At 51.9% G+C, this 25,566-nt stretch overlaps 3 protein-coding genes across 3 annotated transcripts in view; 1 reads left to right on the top strand and 2 right to left on the bottom strand.

Moving 5' to 3' along the window:
- Positions 1–25,566, top strand: part of CUNH12orf43 (chromosome unknown C12orf43 homolog) — a 139,201-nt gene that overhangs the window by 100,788 nt on the left and 12,847 nt on the right. The gene's annotated exons all lie outside the window — the stretch shown is intronic.
- Positions 35–7,082, bottom strand: UNC119B (unc-119 lipid binding chaperone B). The gene is made up of 5 exons (XM_062631243.1): positions 6,831–7,082; positions 6,177–6,290; positions 5,513–5,624; positions 5,106–5,278; positions 35–4,228 (listed from the first exon to the last, which is right to left on the bottom strand). Exons 1-5 carry the CDS (start codon positions 7,030–7,032, stop codon positions 4,116–4,118), a joined length of 714 nt encoding a protein of 237 aa, XP_062487227.1. The 5' UTR covers positions 7,033–7,082; the 3' UTR covers positions 35–4,115.
- Positions 8,478–21,075, bottom strand: MLEC (malectin). Its single transcript, XM_062631242.1, has 5 exons — positions 20,671–21,075; positions 17,339–17,517; positions 15,806–15,982; positions 15,584–15,641; positions 8,478–14,410 (listed from the first exon to the last, which is right to left on the bottom strand). Exons 1-5 carry the CDS (start codon positions 20,864–20,866, stop codon positions 14,181–14,183), a joined length of 840 nt encoding a protein of 279 aa, XP_062487226.1. The 5' UTR covers positions 20,867–21,075; the 3' UTR covers positions 8,478–14,180.

Below are 25,566 nucleotides of genomic sequence, written 5' to 3'. Positions count from 1 at the left end.
TTCCTTCCCCCCCCCCAAAATGCGGCCACTTCGGTGCGAAACCGGAGGTTTCTTTATTACCGTGACAAAATAACCTCTGTACAAATACATCGTCACCCTGAGGGGCACCGCCAGCACGGCCCCGCACCGCGGCCTCCGCCCGGGAAGGCCCACAGCACGCAGGAGGTCGACGCGCCAGCAGCCCAAAGGCCACACTGTGAGATACAAAGAGGTGTCCTGTAACAGCACTGAGATCCAGGCAGGCAGAGACGGGGTTTGCTGGTGGTCGTTTCGTCCTTTGCTGCAGAGGAAGAGGTGATGGCTCCAGCAGGCAGCGCGGCCCTTGGCTTTGTCCTTGTTGTGGAGCCAAGAGGGAGATGGCAGTGTCTGAGCCCGAGGAGTAGCACAAGGCTGGGTAGCACAACGTGAGAGGACAGCAGGGCTGAAGACAAACGCTAGGGAACAGCTGAAGAGGATGGAATGAAACAGAGCTGAGAAGCAGAAGAATGGTCCACACATGGTAACTCACCACCACCACCTTCCTCATTCATCGCCGACTTCTAAACACTTGCTTTATTATTCCCAAGCCCTCAGAGAAGTGGAATAAACATCCTCAAGCACCACAGAGGAGGCTGCTGCTTCTCTGCAGCAGGAAACATTGAAAATCCCAAGGAATGCACAAAGGAAGGCTTTTCCTACCAAAAACAGAGGACAGGGGTACCCAGTCCATACAAGAGATGACCTTCCTTCACAAGGTGCAAGATGTACTCCTCAGTCAATCATGAAAATAGCTGTCCAGGAAGTCTGCTTGCATGGATCCAAAGCACTTGCCTCAAAAATGGAAAAAAGAGGTCCAATACTAAAAGGACAAATACTGAAAAGATTTAGCATGAGTTTGTGGGTTTGGTCCCTTTTTTGTTAGGACAGAACACAGTATGATCTCAAAACTCTTCTCTTTCCAACTCAGCACACAACCCAAGAGAACCTGTCTGCACAGGTACCTTTCGCTCAAACTTCAGCTGACACTGAAAACACCTCCTCTGCCTACAGACCCTGGCTTAGGACAGACCATCCCCCTGACAAGGATGAAATCCCTTTGGAATTTCTTCCTATCTCACTGACATAAGTAGCTTTGACCACCACTAAGGCATCAGAGCACACAAGCCAGAAGGAAGATGCTCTGTTAAATGTGCTTTCCAAAGACATCAATCCCTGCCACAAAAAGAAGACATTTTATAGAAAGCATCCAAGAGGAAAATTACCTTAGAGGAGCAGGCGAGGTGGGGACCAGAATTTAAAAGATCCCTGACCTTTTGGATTACAATCAACTTTTTCAGTGCTGGGTTACCCTCCTTTACTTCTCTTGTAGGAGTAAAGACCTTCTAATTTGGCAAACAAATTCAGCTGTAAACTAAGGGGTGCTGCTGCTGCCTGCACATCTTCTCATTTTCCTCCAGTTTTCCTTATCTTATTGCTGAATAGCTGATACATTCACCAATGGAAAAGCAACTGCTTCAAGGCTTTTTCCTCCTCACTGCTGGGAGGTACTGACTAAAGGCAGGAACCCACGTTCCTAAAAACACCGAACACTTGGCAGAGCGCTCTCCCGCTGTCAGTGGCGTTCTGTTAGCAGCAGCTAGATGGCACCCACAGCCCGACCGACACCCGGCCCCTCCGGCGCTGCGCCCAGACCACTGAAGGCAGCTCACACGTGTTGGGATTCGCCCGCACTTCTACTGCTCACTCTGGCAACCGTCATCTTCCTTTTAAGAACCGTCACGCAGTGACACAGAAAACAGATGGGAATCGTCACACAAGAAAAGCAAGGGGTTGCTTCATACATAAAAGTAACATTTAAAGGCACCTGGATTTATACTACATCCAAATTCAGCTCAATATGCTACAATTTCCCAGGGACTAACTAGCACAGGCTCGTCAGAAACTATCCTGAGCATCTCAGAACACTTCAGGATGAGAAAAGCACTTCCAGGCAGTTCTGCCTTGTCACAAACAGCTTCCAGCAAACATTCCCTACCTCACTAGTACAAGGCCTTTTGAAGACAATCACTGCAAGAGACATCTCCAGCTCCACCTTGCAAGAGGCTTTAACCAATTCCAGAATAACTAAAAGATTGCCTAAGTGGCTTTGGAAATACTGAAGGGCACTGATGGTAGCAGAACTGTTCATCTTTCCACCACACAGACCTTGTCCCTCTGCATTCCCAAGACATTTGTTGTGGTTGCTCAGGATTAGTGCTCCACCCAGCACATCATTTGTTGTGGTTAATCATAATTAAGTATCTTTCCAAGAGCTGGAGATTCTTTCCTGACTGCCACCCCACACACTCTTACTGCTTACCCTGATGCCAGCTGATCTTCTCCACCAAAGTTAGCATCATTAATGTGTGAGGGAAAGGCAGTAGTTTCCTACTGCTTTCTATGCATTAACAGGCTCCAGGCTGTGATGTCCACCCCACTTGATCCTGCTAAAACATAAAGTACACTGAATCTTACTTAACAGAACAGGTAACCAATGGTAATCACCCAGCAGTTAGGTTTCAACTCTCTCAAGGAACAAATGGAACTAGTACTAGTAAATGCCTCTACTCTAGACACAACCCTCGTACAAGAGACACAACTGACCAGCCCAGTGAGGGGACAGGGAAAATGCCAGTCTAGAGAGCACCAAAATAGGCAGAAAAGGGTCTTGTTAGCTGAGATTTTGCATGGTCAGGAGTTGGGTCCCAGCATGGCTGCTGGGAAGACACAGGTCTCCCCTTCCCACTGCTATTCCCTATCCACAGATCCCAAACATAGCTGTGAAATACACCCTCTGCACTGGCAGCAATTACCTTGGCAGAAGAGCTTCCTAAACCACAACTCAGCAGCTAAGTAGGCAAAGCAATGATGGGAACTCAAACAATTAAAAAGAGAACCATGTCAATTCTCACTTGGTGAGAATCCCACTCCACAACACTGAGATCTGACCCAACCAGCTTTTAGCTGCTAATACATCAATCAAAACAAACGAGCTGGTAATGCCACCATCTCTCCTACCAGCACCTCTGACAGATCATTCAGGTTTAAAAGTACAGAGATTGAAGCTGTTAGATAGGAAACGCTGCTTCCTACACCTTTTTCAAGTGATTTTCCACATTCTCCCTTTTTCCTCTAAGCCCCCTAGACTGACACCTCCCCTCCACCTCAGCTAGACTGACAACGTGCTGTCAATCTAAAAAGCAATACATTCTGTAGCAAGAGCCAAAATCCCTACACAAAGGGAAGCAGGAGAAATGGTAAATATAGGCGAGATTAACTTCAGCTCTAAGGTTGACCCCTGAGCTCCAAAACACAATTTGCACAGAAAGGTTCAGACAGAAATGCTATTAGACTGACATGATGACCAACCTGGATAAAGTTCCCCTCTCCCTTCCTATCTCATCTCTCTAGTGAAGTATCTGGCAAGACACAGATTAATCTATTCTCATGAGCAGCTCAGGCTCCTGGAGGCAGAATGAAGATTCCTGCACTGTTTAGAGGCTGAGTTAGTCTCTTGTTTTACCTTTCCCACTGGAAATTGGGATGCAACCTAAAAGCAATGTCAGCCATGCTACAAAGTAAACCATTGTGCACTAATGAGATGATCTATCCAACTGAAGAGAAGATTTGCTCTTCAGGCATCACTGGCTACTTGAAGGGGTAAAATTTTCCTGTTAAGAAATAGCTTACCCAAACAATCTGACCTCTTGAAAGGGTAAATCACCCAGCATGTGAAACACCAGAAGCACTAACAGTGCAGCCTAACCAGAAAGACTGTAACAAGAATCGCGTAACAGTGCCTCTGATCCATGACCTAACCGAAGTACCAGAAACAGAGATTGAGAGGCAGGATACACTGAGTGCCAGACATATAGAGGTTGCAGGGAGGTTTCCTTTCATGAGCTGTTGTCCTCGTTTGCCATTACAGGGAGTTTTCCTTTACTTTCATGAGCTGTTGTCTTCGTTTCATGTTTTCAGCCTCACACAAGGAGAAAAGGTTTGGCAAGAAGCCTTGTTGCACTAGACAGCAACTCCAGTCCACTCCTGGACATCTGGAATGGGTAACAGCATCACAGCATCCCGTGGACATGGAACAATTACTGTCCTCCATTGTAAGCATAGTCGGCCTTGTTGTGCATAATCAACTTGTTGTCCACAAAGTAAAAGCTGTCTGAGCGGGTCTCGTACGGGTTTTCAACCATCAGCCGGACTGTGAAAGAGAAAGCTCCGTTACATTCACATGCCTGCCACACTCCACCGGACAGCACAAAGACAGAGTAAAAAGGACTCTGCCACTGCTGGATTTACCAGCCTGATGATGCTCTGCCCTACCCAAGTAAGAGAAGCAAACTGCTCCTCCGAGCACGCTTCAAAAGCTCTGGCCTGCCCTTTCTATTCTTCTATTCACAGGACAAGTGCTGTCAAAGCAAACAAAGTGGGATCAAGTAATCTCACGCAAGACTACCTTATAGAAGCTGTCAGAGCCACCAGTGGAGCAGAGCAGCAAAGCAGATGTAGCAATCTCAACAAAAGAGTGGTGGCACTCCCACATGTACACAGGCAGGTACAAACCCTGTGCCTCCTCCTGCTCTGAGGCAGCCACACAAAGCCCCACGTGCTCCTGCTCCATTCACCCCCCGAGGACAAATATACCCTGCACAGTGTGTATTTGCAGAGATCTTGGTAGGCTCAAAAACACACCCCTCTGAAAAGAGCCAGCTCTGTTCCAAAGAAGACTCAAGCCCTAACAAGCAAGTACTGAAAACAGATGCGTGGTTACTAAGACAACCCCTTTTTCATTGTTTTACCTTCTGGGTTACAGTTATGCATCAGGCACATCAACCCTCTGACTCTGATCAGCTCTTGTGGCCTGTGACTTGACGTTGTCTGAGGCTTACATTTTCTAAGGAGACTTTGCAGCACAAATCTGTAATCCAGTCAAGATTACACACAGCCTAAACCTGGAATCTGTATCTATTCCTGTCCCACACATCTCAGTCACTTCTTTCACAAACACAGACAGGGAGAAAATGAGCATATGCACACACACACAAAACACAATTGGGTGTGGGAAAGGAGATACTTACTAAGGTCTTCTGAGAGCTGCGGGAATTCATAAATGTGTTCACATGTGTTCCTGCTACTGGGGATGCAGAAGCCAAAATCAAAATCAAAGTTCTTCAGCAAGCGATCTCGGAAGTAATGTCTCTCAATCATTCGAAAGTTTGACACTGGTTTTTCTCCCACTGTAAATTCCACTCTGTAAGCAGAAAGTAGGAAAAAACAGCCAAGATGACTTACTTCTCTTCCTATTGGGAAGAACAGAGCCTTGGACAGAGGCTACACAAGAATCCAACAGACCACTCCAGAGAGACTTTGACACTTGTAGTGTCAGATGGGCTTTCTCTAGTCTTTGACTCAGTTTTGTTATAAACTGCTAAGTGACACTCTGTAAACACCTGATTCTCCCTTCTTACTACGAACTCATACTCACGTTGCACCAACAGTCCGAAGGCGAAGAAACGCTGGGGTGAACTGGTAACGAACAAAGCGGCCTGCGCTGGCATCCAGTTCACTGCTGTCATCTTCATCCTCCTCATCTTGCTCTGGAAAATGCACCAGCTCAGAGTTACCCTGCTAATAGCGGACGCATAAGGTGATACTGGCTAGTGGGTGTAACAGGACAAGCTGGCTGTTACTGAGGCACTGAATGCAGACGCATTTAACAATTGGTGTGAGACTCATACTGACACCAAGTAATAAAGAAAAGATCTGCTGTGACAGTTAGTGCAGCCTTGGTGGCTTTGGAGCTGAAACCACCCTTCATCTCACAGGCTATCCCTCCTTGAAACTGAGAAAGCACATCAAAGGAACTCTGTACCATAACCAGCCAACAAGGGAAGATCTACAGCTGATAGTACTGCCCCATCTCATAGTAAATACTTCACACTGCAGAAGTAAACTCAATGCCATGCTTAAAGCAGAAGTAAATTCATTGCTATACTTCGAGTAGTAAACTCAGTGCTATGCTTAAAGAAAAGGAAATTAGTCACCAGGATACACTGAAGGACCTTTCTGCTTCGTTTGCATGGGTCCTGCCTTGCACTTCTCAGCTCCACAAGTGTCTCTAGCCTCCCTGCAGTGGTAGCACGACATACCTGAAGCAGATGGCTTTGCAATTTCAAACAACACTGTTCCAGTTTCAAGGTCCCGGATCTTAAACCTGGTGAAGTCAATGTTGTAAATGTTGTCTTCAGGTTTGCATAAATAATCTAGAAACAAAAGAAAATGTGTTGTAACGTTTCAAAAGATCTCTGAGCACTTACCAAAAGGATTTCTTAGCCCAGCCCGTTAAGATGCGTACTGCAAGTTCTTTTGAAGAAGCTTCACGAAAGCTGACCAAAACCGATGCAAGAAGAAGAAAGGCCGTTAGGTACCAGGTAATGGAGTGAGAAAGGGAGGCATCCGGACGGAAAAGCAGAGCTCAGCAGCCCGGAGCGAAGACATCACCCCCAGAGCCCCGACTCGAACACCGGGAGCTGCAACAAAGCTGAGGCAGGAGCTCACCGCGCTGCAGCAGCGCCCGCCGCTCCCCACGCCAGCGCACGGGCCGGCAGCACCGCCCGAGCCCCGCCGCTCCCGGGTCTTTTCCCCCACCACAGGGGCCCACAGCCCGGCTCCGCGACACCCTCCGCGCCGGCCGAGGAGGGGGCTGACAGGGCGGCGCCCGCCCGGAACGGCGGGGCCAGCCGAGGCCCGGCCGAGCGCTGCCGGCCCCAGCTCCCCCACCCCGGGCCCAGCCCCGCACTCACTCTCCGTCACCCGGCACAGCCCCAGGACGTGCTCGGGCCGCACGGTCTCCAGCGCCAGCAGCTCGGACTCGGTCCATGGCGGCCGCGGGGCCGCGTCTCCCGAGCCGCGCCTTCCCCGCAGGCGGCTGAGCGGACCCGCGGACCCCGGCGGCGGCTTCTTTTCCGGCCCCGCCGCCGCCGCCCTCGCCTTCGAGCCGCTCATCGCGCCGCCGCCGCCGCCAAGATGGCCGCCGCCTCCCTCGGTAGCTATGGGAGCGAGGGGCGTGCCCGCGGCGGGTCAGAGGGCACGGGCGCTGCCTAGCAACGGGAGCGGGCCCCCGAAGCTAAGCGCGGCCGGAGGAGGGGGGGCCCCGCCGGCCGCAGGGCCCGGGCCCCGAGCAGCTCCTCCGGGGGGGGGGGGCGGCAGCGGGACAGGCTGCGGGCTACGCAAGGAAGCACAAAACACAACCAAGAACACCCCCGGGGCCAGCAGCGCCCCTCCCGCCGTCCCCGGCCCGCTCCTGTTTGCCAGCCGCGGAGCAGGGAGGTGACCCCCGGCCCGCAGAGCCCCACAGCGGCTCCCCTGTTAATTAAATCAGGGCCGGGATCCCGCACGGGTAATTGCAGAGGGCAGGCATCCCCCAGAGAGCCCCGGGCTTACCGGGGAGCGAGGGGAAGCACTGCCGGCAAGCAGCAGCGTCAGCAAGGGGATGGCCCGGAGCGCACACCCCACTGCTGGAATGGGGACACCCCAGTGCCTGTCCCCAGTGAGCTGGGGAAGGGGCAGGACCGTGTGCCCCAAGGAAGGTCACCCATGGAGTGCCAGGGCCCTGCCAGGCCCTCCCTGGGTCAGCCAGCCCCAAGCCGTGCCACCCCGACTTTGTGCACCCCCTAAGCACACACTGGGGACAGTGGAAGATGGTGGAGGAGTCTCCTACGCCTGGGCAGAGGGATGGGGATGTCCCACCTGGAATCACTCCCAGGAGCACCACACTGAGGAAAGGAACCCCTTCTTCCCCAGAAAGGAGCAGCCAGGCTGCCCAAGGCACTTAAGAGCTGCAGTCATCTTCAGCCCTTCAGGGAACTGGGGAAGTACAAGAAACATCTGCATCCTCTTCCCAGACTCCAGCCAACACGCTCAAGATGACTGGAAACAGATTCAGAGCAGTGGTTAGTGACGTTTGCTGCTGCTGCTGCTGCTTGTAAGCAGCACCCACCTCTACTGCCAGCCAAACAAGCCTGTTCCCAAATCCTCCTTGCTGTCCTTCCATCCCGCGCCCTAGGAAGCACAGACCAAAGACCCAGAGCAGCTGCTCTGCAGAGGGCCAGGGTCCTTTGTCCCCTGTGATCAGGCACCTAGAGGAAGAAGGTGCTGCCTTCTAACTGCTCCAGCCCCTCCCGACTGCCTCTGACGCAGCTTCAGGCTGAAAATGGGGCATCCTGCACAAACCTCAGAAAGCAGATTACATCTCTGGCACACCTCCTGACCGAAGCAGGAAGCACAAGGTCCGCATCAATGCTCTTAAGAGCCACCCAGCTTGCACTTAATCACCCAAAACCACTGGCAGCAGCAGCGTTGGGTTGGGACGTTAAACTGCATCTCGCTTTGCAGTGCAACCAGCCTCCCGCTGCCCCCAGCACTGGAAAAGAGGACCCAGCTCACCCAAGTGACAATATAACTCTGTTTATTTTCCTTCAGTGCACTGCTGGTCCCAGTGCCAGGCAGTGGATTTCAGAACATTCCCTCAATCAACCATCCTGGGCAAATTAACAAAAATAAAACTGTTGCCATGTACCAAAAATAAAATAACCCACCCCAAACCTGCCTCTTCCCCCAAGCCAGTTCCCTGCAAAGGCAATGCAATCAGAAATAATCTGTGCTTCTCAGCCAGGGCCCGAGCTTGCTGCAAACAAAGGAAATGTCACTGCAAGTTGTGATAACACAAAGCAATGGACAATAAGACTAAAAACCCCCTCTTAAAACCCCTTTGTACTGGTGACAAGTACAGATGGAGATCTCGCCCCACACTGCTTCAGCCTTTACAGACAACTCAGACCGGCAGCTTCAAGTAGTTTGTGGTGTGTCCTTAATGCCAATAGCACAGGCCAGTTCCACGCATCCCAGCTGGGCACCATGGAGCAGTGGGACCGTCTGCCAATACTAAAAGCTGCCACGACAACAGGACCCAAACATCCCTCTCACCTGCCCAGCATCACACAGTCCTGGTGCTGCCTCCTGGCACGAAACACAAACCTGCCTCTGCTCCCACAGGCTCTGGGGCTGTCTGACCAACCTGGCTCGAGTGGGAAAGCCCTGAACACACAAAGTCCCCATAGAAACCAGGAGAAATTCAAGCCCTCACTTGCCAGCAAATTCCAGGCACAGCTTCCCTCCAGTGCCCCAGCTCAGGAGCAGTGTGACAGAGCTGCCATGGTGCCACAAGCAAGCACATCCCCACCACGTGTGACCGGGAGCAACTCCAGGGCAGAGCTCAAGTGCTTCCAAATTCACTCTCCCCAGTTAAACTGGCTCAAGCTGTACTTTGCCCCTTCCCTTGGAATCTCCATCACACAAACTCTTCAGCAGAGACCTCTGATGTTTGTAAAGATGATTCACATTTTCCAATCAGCCAGCACTGTTTCAGGAGGGAGGAAAGCAAAGCACTTGTGTTTCGTTGATTATTTTTTTTCCTTATTTTTTTAATTTTTTTTTTAAATAAAGTCCTTTTTTTGGGAAAGAAAAAAACAAAACCTATCAATAACTTGCAGTAGCATCCCACTGATCAGACTGGGGACAGCACTGTCGCATCCCTCCCCCTCCCATATCTTCCCCCCAATCTCCAAAAATAGTATTTAATATACAGCAATAAACTCTGAGCAAGCCAGAGTCCCGGAAGACATGGACCTGCTTTCACCTCTCCTATCCAATCCAGCACCATTTCAACGTGGTTGCTACTATAACTCCTGCGACAAATCCATTCGGATCCAAGGTGATACACACATGCCCCAGACCCGCTGGGTGCAGCACAGGAGGCCTATTTGTGTAATCACGTTTCTGAGCCTTCACAGCTCCAGCCTGGTGTTGTGTGTGTTGAGAATACTTGTCTGAGCCTATATGGGACTAGCCAGTGAAGACAGACTGGTGGAACCAGGCTGACGGTTAAAAAAGCATCCTGGAATTGTATTAAACTTTGGCATTTGTTGTGGAGATGCAGAAGCGCCAGTAGGTATATTAGCTCAGTGCTGGCCCAGCTCCCATTTCCCTTGGATTCTCAGCAAGGATATTTCCCTCCCCAGCACTTAAGTGCAAGAAGCAGACAGATCTCTCCCACATTTGAGCACCAAACAGAGCCTGAAACACTTGGTACCTCGCAGCTGCTCAGAATCTGTCTCGCATCAAGGGCTGAAGCTGCTCTGCTGGTCCTTTCCCTCCTCCTGCTGTTTTCTATCAAAGACAGGCCTGTTCAGACTTCCCATACAAAGACACTTCCCTGACTGCTGCTGTCCTACTTCAATTTAAAGGCCAAGGGACGAAGCACAAATCTCTGCTCCTTGCTCAGACCCAAATGGCGCAGAACTAGGCCTCAGCAAGCAAGTTTGAGGGGCAGTACCCCCCAGGCCACAATCTACACCCAGAAGCTGTAAGCACCACACCAGGACCTAGCCATGACTCACTCGGCTCTGAACTGCACAGACACGCAGGCACCGGAGTGTCTGGGAGCTCTCCATCCTGCCTCCAGGAGCTTGCTGGGGGAGACCAGACCTGAAGGAGCTCTTCCAGTTCTTCCATCCCCTGCTAGGTTTTTCTTCCCACTGATCTCAGGGGCTGGAACCAACAATGCTCACTCACCATTCTCTGCTTGAGCTTTGACCTCCAGAGCTGGCATCCAGGGACAGTGGGGCAGTCCCCAGCTGATCACAAGGGCAGGGAATGCCTGGCCCTTGGGAAAAAGAAAAAGCAACTCAGAAGCTCCTTAAAAAAAAAAAAAAAAAAAAAAAAAGAAGCTTCTTCAAATAGACTTTTATTCAAAGCCTGAGACAAAAGGCACCAAAAAGAGAAGGGAATTCACTTGGCTTTCTGCTCACTGCCACCTGGGATGCTCAGAAGGGTCACAGATCTTGTTTCAGTCACACACACAGCAGGAGAAAATGGCCCGGCTTAAAGATACAAAAGGAGGGGCTGATGGGGGGTAATGAAAACAGGCTTTGGAACTGCTACACTGAGGCTGTATCCAGTCCCAAAACATGATCCTTAAAATTGCCTTATCTGCCCCTTTCTACACAACTGCTCCATGAATCCAGCCAGGGTCTGTCCTGAGGCAGCTCCCCACTGCTGCGCAGGGACACACACTTCACCTCCCTGCTGCTGGCAGGAGGCAACAAAGCACACACAGGCTCACTTAAACCACACCTTGGGTATCCCCTCAAAGCACTGGAAAACTACAGCCAACCCAAACCTTTCCTTTACCAGGACCAGGTACCTCATTGTACACCCATCTGCCTGGCTTGCAGATGCTAGACAGAGACTGCAAGGGGAGTTGGCCGGAGGATGCCATTCCCAGCAAGGTGCTGAGCGGTTATCCCCTACCATCCTCCCATGTTCCACATGCTTTGTTTGAAGGCTCCTTGAGGCAAATGTGTTGGGAGGGGATGGACCAACAAGGAAAACAGCCCATAGCGCCACATGAGGGTCAGGAACCACCCAGACACCAACTTTGTAGTGACAGAGATGCATAAAACCAGAGCCAAAACAACTAAATTGAAGCCATGAAGGCTGAACTCTTCCCCCTCCCTATTCTTATTCAAATAAGACAAATTCATTTGAACTGAGGAACTGGAACACAACAGTGCACACTCTGCAGAGCACTGCTTTAGGGCAGCTGATGGCACCAAATGGGTGCCCTGGCTGCCAGGAGAGGCAGGGATAAACTACCCTAGAAAACTTGTCTGACGTTTGCACTCCCAAATTTACCCCTTTTCTCACGTCAGGAAAGGTGCAGAGATTACTGGGTGAGCCACAAGAAGCTGAGTGATACCTTGCTTCAAAGATGCTCAAATAAGATGCAACCTAAAAGGCCTGGAGGATAACAGCTCCTTACAGAGAAGCTTGCTTTCAAGTCCAGGTTTTTTGCTTAACAAATCAGCACAGCTCATGCTTCTCAAAACTGATAAAGATCTAAATGTCTCTTGTGCTCCAGATACAGCAATCCCCAAAACGCTGGAGAATCTCTGCAGGCATTGTCACCAAACAAAACAAAGCTCCTATTTTGTGTGAGTTTTATACTTACCAGGATTTTAACAGCAGCTAGAAGATGAAGCAGACAACTTCAAGCTTAAAGCCTTTTCATCCTAAGGTTTGTTCTTAAGATCTGCTCTCTCTAAAGCCTGTCTTCTCCTTCAACCGTGACAGGGACCCTCTTACTTCTCCCAAACTGGCTGGTACCACTTGTACAACTGGAGAGAAGGTAATTAAGGTCCTACCGCCTGCCTTTTAGCTCAGAGACACAGAATTAGGGTCAAGCTTAGAGCAGTGATGTACGAATCAGAAGAGCAAGGTTCAGTGACACTGCTGCAGAAAGCAGTGCTCAGACACCTCCTGTTCTGGAGCTCGGGAGCTGACAGCTTATATCACAGCTTGAGGGTTAGGAGGAAGTGAAGGCTTCAGCTGCTTGGGCCCAGCAGAGCAGGAGGGCTGCTCCTCCATTCTCCTTTCTGCAAAGCAGGGAATTCTGCTGTCCCTTCTCAGCTCAAAGGGCTGAGCCATTGCAGGGGATCAAGCCCAGAAACAACTGCAAGGAAAACTCAGGCTCACGGAAGAGCAGCAACAATGAGGACATCACTCAGTGCCACTGCTCTGGGCAGAGAACAGAGACAGCAGAAGGTGAAGCGTTCTGTGAGCCTGGAGCTCACCAGTATCGAAGCTGACCTGCAAGGATCCAGCCCCACCTGGGACAGATCCTGCTCCAGCACACAGAACATCTCCCTCCTGCCAGCTGGAAGTGCTCAACGTCTCAGAGGCCAAGAGCATGGGAAGGCAGCTCCCTGGGGCCTGGAGCTCTGGATCAGCAGGCACAGGAATGGCTTTCACTCCTGCTCAGCCTCTGTCAGGCAGGCACAGGCTCTGCACGGGGAAACAGAAGCCTCTTGCAGAAATATCCCTGGGGGAAGCTGGTGACCTTGTCTCCAGTGTTCTGCTCCCTTCCCAATCTCTGGAGGGCATCAAATCACCTTGCTCTACAGTACTGAAATGTTGGACATCTGCCCCTTCACTACAGTGATGGGCAAAAGGCTGAGCTACCAGAAGACACTGAACAACTCGCTGCAATTCTCACCACTGCAGGTAGCCCTGGTCCCTGCAAGGGAATGAGAGCTCACAGGGAGCATCCATGATGGTGGTCCACTCTGTCCTACAGCACAGGTTCTTCACAGTTACAGGGCAGGGAGCTAACTGTTAGGAAGGTCAAGGAACAAAGCCAGAAGCTCCTCTCTAGGTCATCTCTTTCTCAGCTTCTTTCGAAGGAGAGGTCACTTGATAGGGCAAAACAAGGAACTGGGCTTAAAATGAAACCTTTGAAAAGGATAATAAAGGAAACAAAAGCCATAATCAATACAAGTGCATCTGATCAGACGCTAACGTCAGCCTCTCACAGGCTACAGCAGAATCCCTCTGCGATGGATCTAACATTACAATTGCCAAGCTAGGAAAGTCTCTCCCAACTGGTGCAGCAAATCAGGCCAGATAAATCCCTCTGCTCCTGGCACAGCTTGCAGTCTTAGGAGGGAAACATCTCCACAGAGGCTGAGCCGCTAGCCGGAGTCTTGGCATCTTTCTGCAGGCGAGTACCATACCATACATCGTGTTGCACACATTCAGGGAGATGCTGAGCCAGGCTCTGTCCTCCACCGTTGCTAGTCACCCCACAGCACCACACCACTTCCACGCTCCTGAACAAAACGTGTACTCAGGCCTGGTTTTAGGAGCTGCTTCCCTCCTTAAGGAACCGTATTCCACCCAGCAAAGGCAGAGGTCTTTCAGCACATGGCTTTCTCTCAGTCTGGGACACGGCCCAGAACTGGAAGCATCAGCTTGCAACAGCCCAGTACAGACAGCCAGGGCTCAGTTTACTCTGGGATGCCCCGGGGAGGATCAGAGGCTGCACATGGTGCGAAGGGGAAGGCGAGGGCCTCGCTGCTAGCTGGCAGGGGGAAGGTAAGCTCCCTCTTACCTGGACCTGCTATTCATTCCAAATGAATTTTTTTTTTTTCTTTTTTTCCTTAAATTATGAACAATATGGAGAAATCAAAAGCAACCGTGTTTGGTCCAACTCCTTCCCTCCCAGCCCCTCGGCTGATGCTCTGTGGGGCTTGCTCTCACAATCGGCAGAGGCAGAAGAGGGTAGGAATGAAGACACCAAAGGCCACCAATATAGGAAACATGAGGCTGCTGTTGTCCGAGGCATAGGGGTTTGGTGTGCGTGGGCCTGACTGAACCCGGTTCTTATTTGCCTGTTTTTTAACACTTGAGCCATCATCATATTCATCTTCATCATCATCTTCCTCTTTTTTCTCCAGACCTGGGTGCGGCTGCAGCTTTGGAACATCTGTTGGACAAGACAAAAGGTTGCAAGGCGGCAGGATGCAACATGGGAAGTCACCCGAGTCACTGCCTTCTCCCCTCCCTGACCCAACATGGACAAGGACAACAGGGCACCCGGCACCACATCAACACCACAGCCAGAGCATCCCCCCTCACAGAGGCTCACTCCGCTATTTCTTTCCTCCATGACACAAGAGCATCCGAAGACCCAGTCTGCAAAGAAAACGACAGCATTCCACCCCGTCTATATGTTACCCAGCAGAAGTTATGGCACAAAAGCACACTTGGAGCATACACAGTCAGGTACCACAGCTGCTCAGCGAAAGCTAGTCAAGAACAAGCATTCGCTACCTGCAGGGCCTGCAAACAGAGGTGCAAACAGAAATGGGAACAACTCTTTTCACAAATGGTCCTACCTCACATCACTGCACCCCCCTTAACCCCAGCCCTATCAGAGCACCATGGCCCAACCCCATTCAGACCCAGCCCTCTGAGCCTGGAGCATGAAGTGCAGGTCCCCACACGTCAAGGTTCCTCCCAGCCGCAAGGTTATGCACCAGATCTTCAGCATCACTTGGCAACTCCTGACCAATAGTAAAGCAAACTGATGCTTTGGTCAGCACAGGGTCCTAAACCTTCTCTGCTTAGGACCTAGAGGAGCTCCAATACAGGCTTACAAAGATGGTGATGGAAGAGCAAGGACTTTATTAGCACTCTCTACTGCTGTGAAGAGGAACTGATATCTGGGGAAAAAAAAACACTGCCTTGTCCACAAGCTGAGGAGACAAAACAAAGTTCCAGGTAAGAAACACTTAGCTACTAGCCAAAAGATCTTCGTGAATTGCTTGTCTGCAGGGCTGCTGCTGTCATGCAAGGCCAGAGGGAATTCACCTGTAGCTCTAAGGTAAGACTGACCAGAAGCATTCCCTTCTTCTCTACCCTATACACAGGGAGTCTCAAACCACACTGTTCTTTTTTCCTATTGCAAAAGTGCACAGCTTTGTGCACTTGGAGGAACAGGAGGACCCTATGCACCTATTGCACTCTGTGGGAACTTGCTCACAGAGGAAACATTTTTGGCAGAGGTGGGTCAGCAAGAGCTATGATCTCATGGTCTGAGAAGCAACAGGCAACTCTCCAAGGGCGAAGAGCCTGCTGGCTCAGAAACTGTGCTTACCTTCCACTGTTCCTTGCAGGATATATAGGGCACAGATTTTTGGATTGTCATAGTAGCCCTAGAGAAAGCACAGAAGGAAATCACTGCTGTGGATCTGAGACAAGAAATACTCTCCCCCCTTACCATCACCTCTCCTCCTTCAGAAGAACACAGCCTGCACCACATGGCTGGGGAGGAAGGGGAAAAGGAAGCCCAGGGCTCTGCACAGAAAAAGCTTGTTACCTTTACAAACTCAATGTGGAGCTTCCCCGTGAATGTGGAAACCTCTCCCTGGACACTCAGCTTCCCCTTTTTAATACTCATGGGAATGATCTCATCGTGAGCTGTGCTGTGTCCAACTCTGTCAAAAATGTCCAAGTCCTTCACCACCACGTGGCCATTCAAGCGAACATCAAACACCTTCAGGGTGGAAGAAATGACAGTGTCAGGATGGATTCAGGCGTGATGGTTGAAATGGGAACTCAACAGGAAAGGTCTCTGCCTGTTATGCACCCAGGACCAGAAAGTACTGCAGCATGCACTGTCCCACCACACATGCTCCACTCCCTTGGGAAGGATTCAGAGCCCAAAAGCAGCCAGGTAAAGACACTGAAGCATTAATTTTGCTTTCAAATACCCTGAAATCTGCCTCCTTCTCTTAAAACACCCCCTTCATCTGCTGTTCAGAATGGAGGACAGCACAGTTTTATTCTGGTTTGTTCATACTTTTCTTTCACATCTTCCCTTCCACCTACTGGCTGAGGACCTGCTCCTACCACTGCAGGGTGCTGGGGCACACCACACCCTAGGGAGTGAAGCAGTTTCTAACTAACAGCCTGCAGCAGAGCAGAGCAAACAAGCTGGTGAAGGAAAGGGTTTGAAGGAGGTAAAATGCCGAACTGCTAACCACATCTGTGAGTTCAGAGTGAAAGTCCTCCTCAGGGCTGTAATGACTCAACCTTCACTCAGCACCTGGGGAATCCCAGCACAGCCACATGAAGGAAGAGGAACCAAAGATGCCTCAGCCCTTCAGCTTAATGTGAGGCTGCTTTTTGCATCCATTCTGTAAGCCAGCCCCACCAGTTCCGCTCCCTGAAATACTTCTCTGGCAGGAAAGCAGCACAGTGCTTAAGGAACAGGGCTCTAAGGAAGCTGATGGAGTCAGGGGAAAGCCAGACTAAAACACACACCACTTCTCTCCCAGTTCATCACAGGGCTTTGAGTTCTTTGTGCTTCTGCTTCCACGTCTGTACATGAGGGATTTCAGAAGTGACAAGGATTATTCTTCTCTAAAGAGCAATAAAGAGGGTTGAATTTAACTCTTGTGTTTTCAGGATCAGACTGAACCAGGACAAAGTCTTACAACATTGCTGTTTGAGTAGGTTATTTAACCGAGATCACCTCCCTGATTTAATCTGTGCAATACTTCCTCCAGCACCAGCCTGCTCTCAGGTCAGGAACAAGCACTCAGGAAAAAGGCAAAAATCACTTCTCAAAGCCTGAACAACCTAAAGAGATCATAAAGCTCTAGTGCTACTTTAGTTGCCCATGTTTGAATGCTTTGTAATGCCATTTTCCAGGCCAACTGTATGGAATGTGGAAGACAGCTCGAAGTTTCAGAGCCCGTGAAAGCTCTGGGACGTAAGTTAACCATTAGTGCCTTAGTGCCTTCCTTCACTTCTTTCTCCAGCAGGCGAAGCAGCAGAAGCAACCTGAACACACACAGTCTTAGCCAGGAATTCGCGTCAAAGAGACAAGCAAGGAGCTGTTGCTTACCTTCTGTTGAGACTGTGCAAAATAGACCTCTGCAAACTTCAATACTAGCACATAGTCACCCTCTTCTTTGATGGGGACTTCGTAGCCAAAGGTTTCCTCGTTGTAACGCTCAGTCTGGTACAGAATCTGATCTTCTGCATTGGACCTCAAGATTGGCAGCTTCATACCATAGTCAGAAGCTGGGTTTCAAGCACAAAACAGTGAGAGGAAGGGTTAATTTGAGGCACATGGAAGAGACACTTTATGCAGATACCCTTGGAGTGCTTAACCCTCAGACCTGTCTCCCCTCCTTGCTCTGACCAGGAGGAGGCACTACCGGAGCTGAAGCAGAGGCAGCCAAAGCCCCAGAACCCAGGTCCTGCAGAAAAGCAGGTCTGGATCTGCTGCAGTCTCAGACACAGCAAACATATTTGCACAGCTTCAGAAAGAAGAGCCTGTCTCACAAACAGGCTCTGAGCCAAAGGACTTGGCCATTGACTCCTGCTTCAAAGAGGAAAACCACCTAGAATATTTTTACAAGCTTTTCAAATCACAAGCTGGGTACAAACCCAAAACAGTCGGTGTAGGACTGACTTGGCTCATTCACCCAACAGATTTGAAGTTAGCAGTCGATGGCATCAGGTTTTAGATGTGCAAAAACCTCGGGAATGGCAGAAGAAATGGAATTTTCTGCCATGAATGGAAAAAAAGCATCAGACATCTTACAAAACCCCTTCTTCTCACCACATCTACGCAATAACTGCCAGCTTGCAGACAGGAAGGAAACAAGAAAGATACCCGAAAGTTTCAAGAGCACCAGCAGCTCCATCAACTCAAATGGGCGCTGCCTGCAGGTATCTGAACAACCCCCTCAGAAGGGCCCAAACAACATTCCCAAATGGGACAATAACTCAGAAAAATAACAGGAATAATAACATTTGCCTCTTCTCAAGTCCTTATTGCACCACCTCTAGAGCAGCCCTCAAAAGGCCTTAAGCCAACTTGCCATTTTGTTATGTCAGGGTTTCTGTACAAATCGGTGCAAGCCTCAAGAGCTCCAAATCAAGTAATTCCTCAGCGAAGCAGGGGCAGGAGGGAAGACTGTGGCCACTGGCACTTCGAGCAGGGGAAGCTGATCCATACCAAGTTCTCCGCTGACACTTGCCACTTCCACCCCATTTCCATGGGAACAGACAGTGCATCAGCAAGACAAAGCAAGGACTACAAACCCAGCCTATGTTGCCAACGATGGAGCCAATGCAAATGAGAGGAAATTAATGCCAGTTCTTGGTCTCCTGTTTCACTCAGGCAATCTCCTGCTTCTCTTTACCACTGGGAGCTCTAATCACCAGCAATACAGAGGTGAAAAGTTTAACCTGTCCTCCTCCACAGGTACTTCTGGCCGGCTACAGATTACAGTGACAGCAAATGAAGGACTCCACAGTAGTCAGCTCCTATTAGAGGAAAGCCTGCATAGGAAGAAAGTAACTAGAAGGTAACTGGAGAGAAAGACCTGTCACCTGCACATCACAGGCCTGTTGACATAGCTGTGGAAGTGAGCTTGACTTGACAGTGCTGGATGTGCTGAGGTAGCTCAGCATTAAGCTGCGACTCAACGATGTTTGGCACCTGGCTGCTCTGTAATTGCCATCAGCACATTTTGTCCTCCAGGGCACAGCATCTGAACTGAAGCTTGAAAAGAAACCCAGGGTTTAATTTGCCCAGAAATGCTACCCCCTGGTCTCGCTTCCTCTCAGCCAGTATTTCTGCTGTAGCCATTACATGCCTATCAATACAGAGAGGAGCCCGGAGTAATGTGAACAATGGTGCAATAAAAAGCCATTGAGGGAAAAGCAGCTGAGAGCTTAAAGGGGTAAAGTCTCCTCTGCTGTGCCTGGCACCACTGGCTGGAGCAGGATTACTGTAACAGCCTGGCTGCCCCCAGAGGAAGGGCATGGCAGCATGCTTCAAAAGACAACCCTTTTTTCTCCTCAGCTAAACCTGAATTGTTCGAGTCCACAGTGACATTCAAGCCACACATGCGAGAAGTCTGTAAAGGGAAGCTGACCTACAGGGACCAGGGCACTTTGTGTGACTGGAGTGCCTGCTTCCACGGGGGTAAAAGAGCTCTATGTAAACCGTGTTCATATTTAAATGTGACCTTCGCTGTATGCACTGCATCCCAACAGCTCTCCATTCAGGATGGCACTCCTGCAGGGTGAGCAATGGCAGTCCCAGCTGTATAGCACAATCTCACCATCCTACACAGAAACAGGGAAGGTCAGACTTTAAAAGTCAACAGCTCACCTCCCCTGCACTCCACCACCCACCTATAACTGGCAGCAGGAGCCGCTCAGCACTGCTTCACTTTCCAATGAATTTGCTAATCACCTAAGTTCCAGTGCACCAGTTATGAGAACCACACCAAATTCATCCAACCGGAACAGTTTCAGAGGAAGTAGAATGCAACCCAAGTGCAATATCAGTTCTCCATCCTGTCCTTACTGGTAGGTATCAGATTTTACTGATTCAGTAGCCAGAGCAGCTGATCAGACCCATTCTACTTCTCCTTCCGTCCCTGCCCTGCTCCTGAACACTTGCCAGGACCGGAGCACCTTCCTCCTGCCCTGCTCCAGCACCGGGGCTGCATGGAGCAGCCCGCGCGGTGCTCCCCCCGGTTGGCACCGCGCTGCTGGTGGCGGGCATCAACCGCACCGTGAGCCAGGCTGCGGAGAGCGGGCAAAGCCTGTTCTCACCTTACCGAGCGCTGCGATCCCGCAGTGCAAACTGGGGTCTTTCAGTGGAAAATGGGAAGGAAAAAATAGGAGAAAAGAGGCTGCACGCGCCCGGTTTGGCAGCCTGAGCGCTCCCGTCGCCTTTTCCAGCCGAAATTCCACTCCAGCCAGCGAGGAGCCACTTCCCCGCCGGCATTACACAACCCACAGCCCGAGGCAGGGAAAACTAGCCCGAAGCCCGCAGGGCTCATCCCGCCGACACCGCAGCCCTGGGCCCGCTTGTAGCCGGGCCCGGAGGGGGGACGGGGTGGCCGCGGTCCCGGCGGGTGATAAGTACCGTGCCGGGGGATCTCGGCCTCGCTGTCCCCCAGCAACCCTCTTCGTCACGCCGGGCCCGAACGGCGGAGGGAGACCCTACCGGACCACCGCAGGCCAGCGCGGAGACCCACTGACCCTCCGCGGCGGGGCCAGGGCAGGCGGGACGGCGCCGGCTGGACGCGGGTCCCGGACCCCCGCCGAGGCAAGGGGAGTGGAGCTGAGCGGACACAGAGAGCGGCCGCACCGACAACCCCGCCGAGGGCCGCCCGCGCAGCACCGGTGTCCCCCCCCCGCCCTCACCTCGGCCCACGCGGCCCTCGAGCGGGTCCTTGCGGAAGTGGATGCCGTTCACGTCCACATGGGCATCGCCACCCGCATTGACGGCCCAGACGACGCTGTCGGCGAGGCCGCCCGCCGCGCCCCGCAGCACCGGCGGCAGCAGCAGGAGCAGCAAGGGCGGCAGTAGCGGCGCCCCGCGCGCCCCGGCGCCCACCATCTCGGGCTCCCGGCGCCGCGCCCGCCCCTTCCTGCCGCCGCCAGGGGGCAGCCTAACCCGCTGCCGGGGCGGAGCGCGCAACAGCCAATCGACGCGCCGCAACGCGAATATTAATTTCTTGTCCGTTTGCAACTGGGTGACCGCGGGCCTTCATTTGCATATTCATAACGCGCCGGGCCAATGGGCGGCGGGAGCGGCTGAGCAGGCTTGGTTGAGAGGCGAGGGGACGGCGGCGTGCTGCTGCTGCGGGAGCGGAGCGGGGAGCCGGTTCCTGCGAGCCGGTAGTGCCCAGGGCCGGTACCGCCCGCCCGGGGAGTGAAGCGAGGGTAGAAGCGGCTGCCCAGGAAGGGGCGGCGGGGAGGGACGAGGCTTCCCAGCGGTGCCTCCGGAGCGCGGCGAGCTCCGCTCCGCGCCGCACGCCTGAGGGAGGAGTTCCGGCCCCTCCAATCGGGGAGCTCCAGCGCGGCCGGAGCGCAAAGCGCTGTGGGACGGCGGCGGGAAGCGGGGAGCCGGTCGGTTGCCGAGGCAACGGGCGGCGCTGCGGAGGGACGCAGCGGAACGGGCCCGGCACCGGCGCGTCCCCGCGGGGTTGGGCGGAGCTGCCCGGCTCGGGCACGGCCGCGGCGCCTGGGGAAGCGGCTGGGAGCGGAGCTGCCGGGGGGTAGCGCCCCGTTAGAGCTCGCTGCGCTCCAGCATCGGCTCGCTGCCTCGGTGCTCTCCGCCTCTGCCATGGAGTGTGGGAAAAGGCAGCTGCCGGTGAGGCGGGAGACCACCTCGGAGCACTATAACCTGCCTGGGAGGTAAAGTCTGTGAGGGAGGAAGGAGGGGGGCTCCGTGCTGCCCCGTGCCTCATTGCACAGCAGAACTTCAGATTCAGCGGGGATTTTTCTGGAGGACATTGGGGAGGGCTGGAGTGAGTGAGGCAGCACACAGGGGAGAAACTCCCGTCGTGGCAGGGGAGCAAATAACATTTACCTCCGAATCTGCCCTTCTGTCTGATCTTGGTGTTCCTCAAAGCCTCAGGCACCAGGCAGACCCAATGTCTGCACTCCAGGCGCCAGCTACATTAACTGCAGCTGCTAATTCCCAGTTACATTAATTTGGGTCTTCCACAATGCTTTGCTTTTGGAAATAAAGACTTAGCGTTGCAGATAGAGAGTTAAAGGGGTCTGTTGGTTCTGTAACACACTTAGGAGGTCTCTTAACAGGACACAGCCTTGGAGAAGTGAGCTCAGTTATGGGATAAGCACTCACCCCCTGCTCCCCAACCTGCTCTGACCAGGCTGGAGTGAGCCTCAGAGCACGTTCCTGCTGCTTTAACATCGGTTCTTGGGCTTGTGGTATAACTGGGCCAAGGCACTGCTGTGCTCACACAGCAGCATTGCAGCTCCTGCCTTAGGAAGCCACATCCAGTAAAGCAGTGTAAAATGGACACACTCGGCACCTCTCCAGATTAAAGCCACCTCACACTGGTTCCTGGCAAATCATCTGTGTTACAGACCCCAGCATCTGATCAAATCCAGACTAATCTCTTGTATCCCCACTGTGTCTGTGGTCTGTTGGGGGTCCCCAAGTTCAGTTAGCAGCCATGGCCAGAAGGATGCTGTCCAGTTGGCGAGGCTGAGGGAGGCCTCATTAGAGCTCATTTGTACTCATCACAGATGATCCTCCCTAACATCAGGATTTCTCAGTTTAAACTGCAATGTGCTGGGGTCAGGAGCACAACTTCAAAGCATGTAAACACTTTGTGTGTCATCAGGCTACTGCCATGAGTTGCACACACACACACAGCAGCAGTGGGGGCTCCAGCACTGTCTGGGCAGAGCCTGGCTGAAGCCCTGGTGAGCCTCTCGGTGAGCTGGTCAGCGGGAGGATCACACTGGGACCTTTGCTGCCTTGGTGGGCACAGGGGCCGTGCAGGCAGTGGCAGGGGCTTCATTACAAACACAGCATCAAACTGCTCAGCCCAGTCCAAATGTGCCCGTGAGCAGGAATTCAGATGTGAAGGGACTGACTCCCTAACATTTAGGTATCGGCAATGAGCCCTCAGCTGAAGGAACCTCTTTGGCTCCTGATGGGTTACAAGGGCTGCTGGGAGCTAACCCAGCTCACCCCTGCCTTTGGGCTTCCGTGGCTGTGCCAAGCCTGGGGTCCCTGTCGAGAACATCTCATAGCAAAATATCAGCAGCACTCCTTTGAAAAGAGAATAATTTCCTTGAAAGGAAGAGTTCCCCTCCTTGAACAGAATGGAAATCCACTCCCTTCCTGCTCTGTACGAGGACTCTGCCTTTTTAGAGGGCAAGTCAATGAGTGTTGCAATACCTCCTCTGCCTCCCCTGTCACAGCATCTTCTACTAACAAGCCAGGATGCTTATTTCCCAGGAATCAGCAGCCCACCATTAAACAAGAGGGATTAACTGAGCATCAGTGTGTGGGGAGGGATCGTGGTTGTGCTCACAGGCACAGGAGGAGCACTTGCCCTGGCTCCCATCTGGCCACGGCCGCTGGCAGAGGATGGTGAACATGCCAGTGGCTGCGCCCACAATGTCCTACACTGCTGCCCCCGACTTGTTACTTGTGAGCACCAGCAACCTGATGCCAGCTTGTGCCCGGGATGTCAAAGGCTCTGTATCCTGTTACTAATCCACTGAGCCATCGGTCCCTTGATGCAGGCTGCATTTACACCACTAACCTACAAGCGAAAGGCTCAGGGTTGTCTTCTCAGTCCTTTGATCTCTCGCCGTCCCCTGCCATCTGAGTCTTGAATCAGCCCTGCCTGGTCCACCTACAGCCCTGATCCTCCACCACCAGTGTGGGACATGTGTTCTGCGTATTAGCCATTTCCTGCAGGAAAAAGGGATTTGGGATGTCCAAACTGGGACCTGGGAGGTCCAAAAAGAGTGGCGGAGATGTGTGGGTCAGAAGCACATGCCTGAACCACATGGGCTACAGTGCCCAAGTGCCCAGAGAGGACTGGCTCTGCCCTGCCATGTGGAGCTATCTGGAAGCCTCCCTGGTCCCAGGATTGGAGATGAAAGCAAAAGGATTATCTCTGGAATTAGATTATTTAGACTGGAGCTTTAATCTCTGATCCCGTCTGTGCAAGAAAATAGTAAAACTCCTTGGGATTATTTGGGCTTTGTTGTACAAATCAAACCGCACTTGCAGCAAGAGCTTCTGCTGGAAGGATTGAAAAACGAATGCTCTGGAGACCTGCCTTGTCTGACCTGTTCCCTGTATCCTGGTGAGACCTGACACGTTATTCGGAAGAGCTTCCAGCTTTCCTTGGAAGTAGCTGTGGCTCCAGGACTGCCTCTGCAATGACACAAAGGTGCCCTGCAACCACCCTTCCCCTGGCACTGGTGTCCCTGTGTTTCTTGGGATTACAGACACAGCTCTGCCATGGTACAAATGCAGGGATACCAAGGGACACTGAGTGTCACTGATCGCACAGGCTGGCACAGTCACTCTGCTGCACGCAGCAGTGCTGTCCTCTTGCTCTGCACACATGAACAGGCATCTTCCTTGGTGAGCATGGTAAGTGAAGCACATTTGTGTGCCAACACTCCCTATGGCACACACAAGCCTGCACAGGTCTCTTCCCCCCTGCCAGTATTTTCCTAAGTACATACATAACTTACTAGGACTCTGGACTCAGTTCAGTTCATCACCCTCATCTCCTAAACACAATACAGCTGCTGTACCAATAAACGTGGAGATCTGTAAATACCCATTTTCCTATTTCTTGGCTCACACCCACATTTCCAAGACTGGACCAGCTCCATAGATACACACATATAGTTTGCATACACCCACTTGCAAACAACTCTTCTGCTGCTGCACCCCCATGTACTTATCTGCATTCCCTGCTTTAATGCGCACACACACAAACCTTTCCCAGTGCACATGCCCGTGCAAACACGAGTACACACACAAAATATAAGGAGAAACAGCTTTTCCATTGCTGGGATCTGAGCCATTGCTGCAGTTATGGTGGTTGGCACAGCAACAGGAAAGCATAAGAGAAAATCCTCCTTTGGGACATGGATTTGTGGACCTTGAGAATTTGAAAGGGAACCTAGGAAGTGAAAGATCTGAGATGGAGGAAGCAGGAGAATAGTGGTCCTTAACCTTCCAGTTGGAGTAAAGGGAAAACTGAGAGGAATACACCTCCTATTCCCACTGAGAAATACACAGCAATGATGACGCCCTTTGAAGCCAAGTAGAAATTAGTCCTGGCAACTTGTAACTGAGCCTCTGCATAGAGAAAGAGGGTAACTATAGGTCTGGCAGGGTAGGGGAAGGGAGCAGAAAGTTGGAAGCATGTTGGGGTAAGGAAAAGGAGAATGATAGAGAAGAATAGGGCCTGGAGGCACACATGTGCAGCATTTTGGAGTGTGAGCAAGCTGGAGAGCAGGGCACTGCCAGACAAGGAGGATCAAGGGCAATCACTGGCACCAACAGCTCAGCTCCCACAGCACAGCTCCAACTGTGCATTCATTCACAGCTGCGTTTGAAATCATCTGAAAAGGGGTGATGGTGGCTACTGCTGCCTACCCCCATCCCACCCAGCTCCCCTCTGTGTCCTTTCTCCCATTGTTCCTTGCCATAACACCATGGGGGCTCCCACTTGCCCCTTTGCAAGCAGGGGGGATGCAGGGGTTGGGGACCCTCGCACTGCCCTCACCACAAGGCATCTC

Source organism: Pezoporus occidentalis, unplaced genomic scaffold (genome assembly GCF_034315485.1).
Source record: "Pezoporus occidentalis ecotype Australia unplaced genomic scaffold, CSIRO_AGI_Poc_V1 ctg37, whole genome shotgun sequence".
In the NCBI taxonomy this organism is placed as follows: domain Eukaryota; kingdom Metazoa; phylum Chordata; class Aves; order Psittaciformes; family Psittacidae; genus Pezoporus; species Pezoporus occidentalis.
Note: the sequence above shows the minus strand (reverse complement) of the source record. Positions and strands in the feature narration are given on the sequence as shown.

Coding starts and splice junctions, on each gene's coding strand:
- UNC119B (XM_062631243.1), bottom strand. CDS start 7,032: ATGAGCGGCTCGAAGGCGAGGGCGGCGGCGGCGGGGCCGGAAAAGAAG. Junction 6,291..6,830: donor GCTGTGCCGGGTGACGGAGA/GTGAGTGCGGGG, acceptor TTTTGTTTCTAG/ATTATTTATGCAAACCTGAA. Junction 5,625..6,176: donor TGCAAAGCCATCTGCTTCAG/GTATGTCGTGCT, acceptor TGCATTTTCCAG/AGCAAGATGAGGAGGATGAA.
- MLEC (XM_062631242.1), bottom strand. CDS start 20,866: ATGGTGGGCGCCGGGGCGCGCGGGGCGCCGCTACTGCCGCCCTTGCTG. Junction 15,983..17,338: donor TTGCACAGTCTCAACAGAAG/GTAAGCAACAGC, acceptor TCCACCCTGAAG/GTGTTTGATGTTCGCTTGAA. Junction 14,411..15,583: donor CCTGCAAGGAACAGTGGAAG/GTAAGCACAGTT, acceptor CTTGTCCAACAG/ATGTTCCAAAGCTGCAGCCG.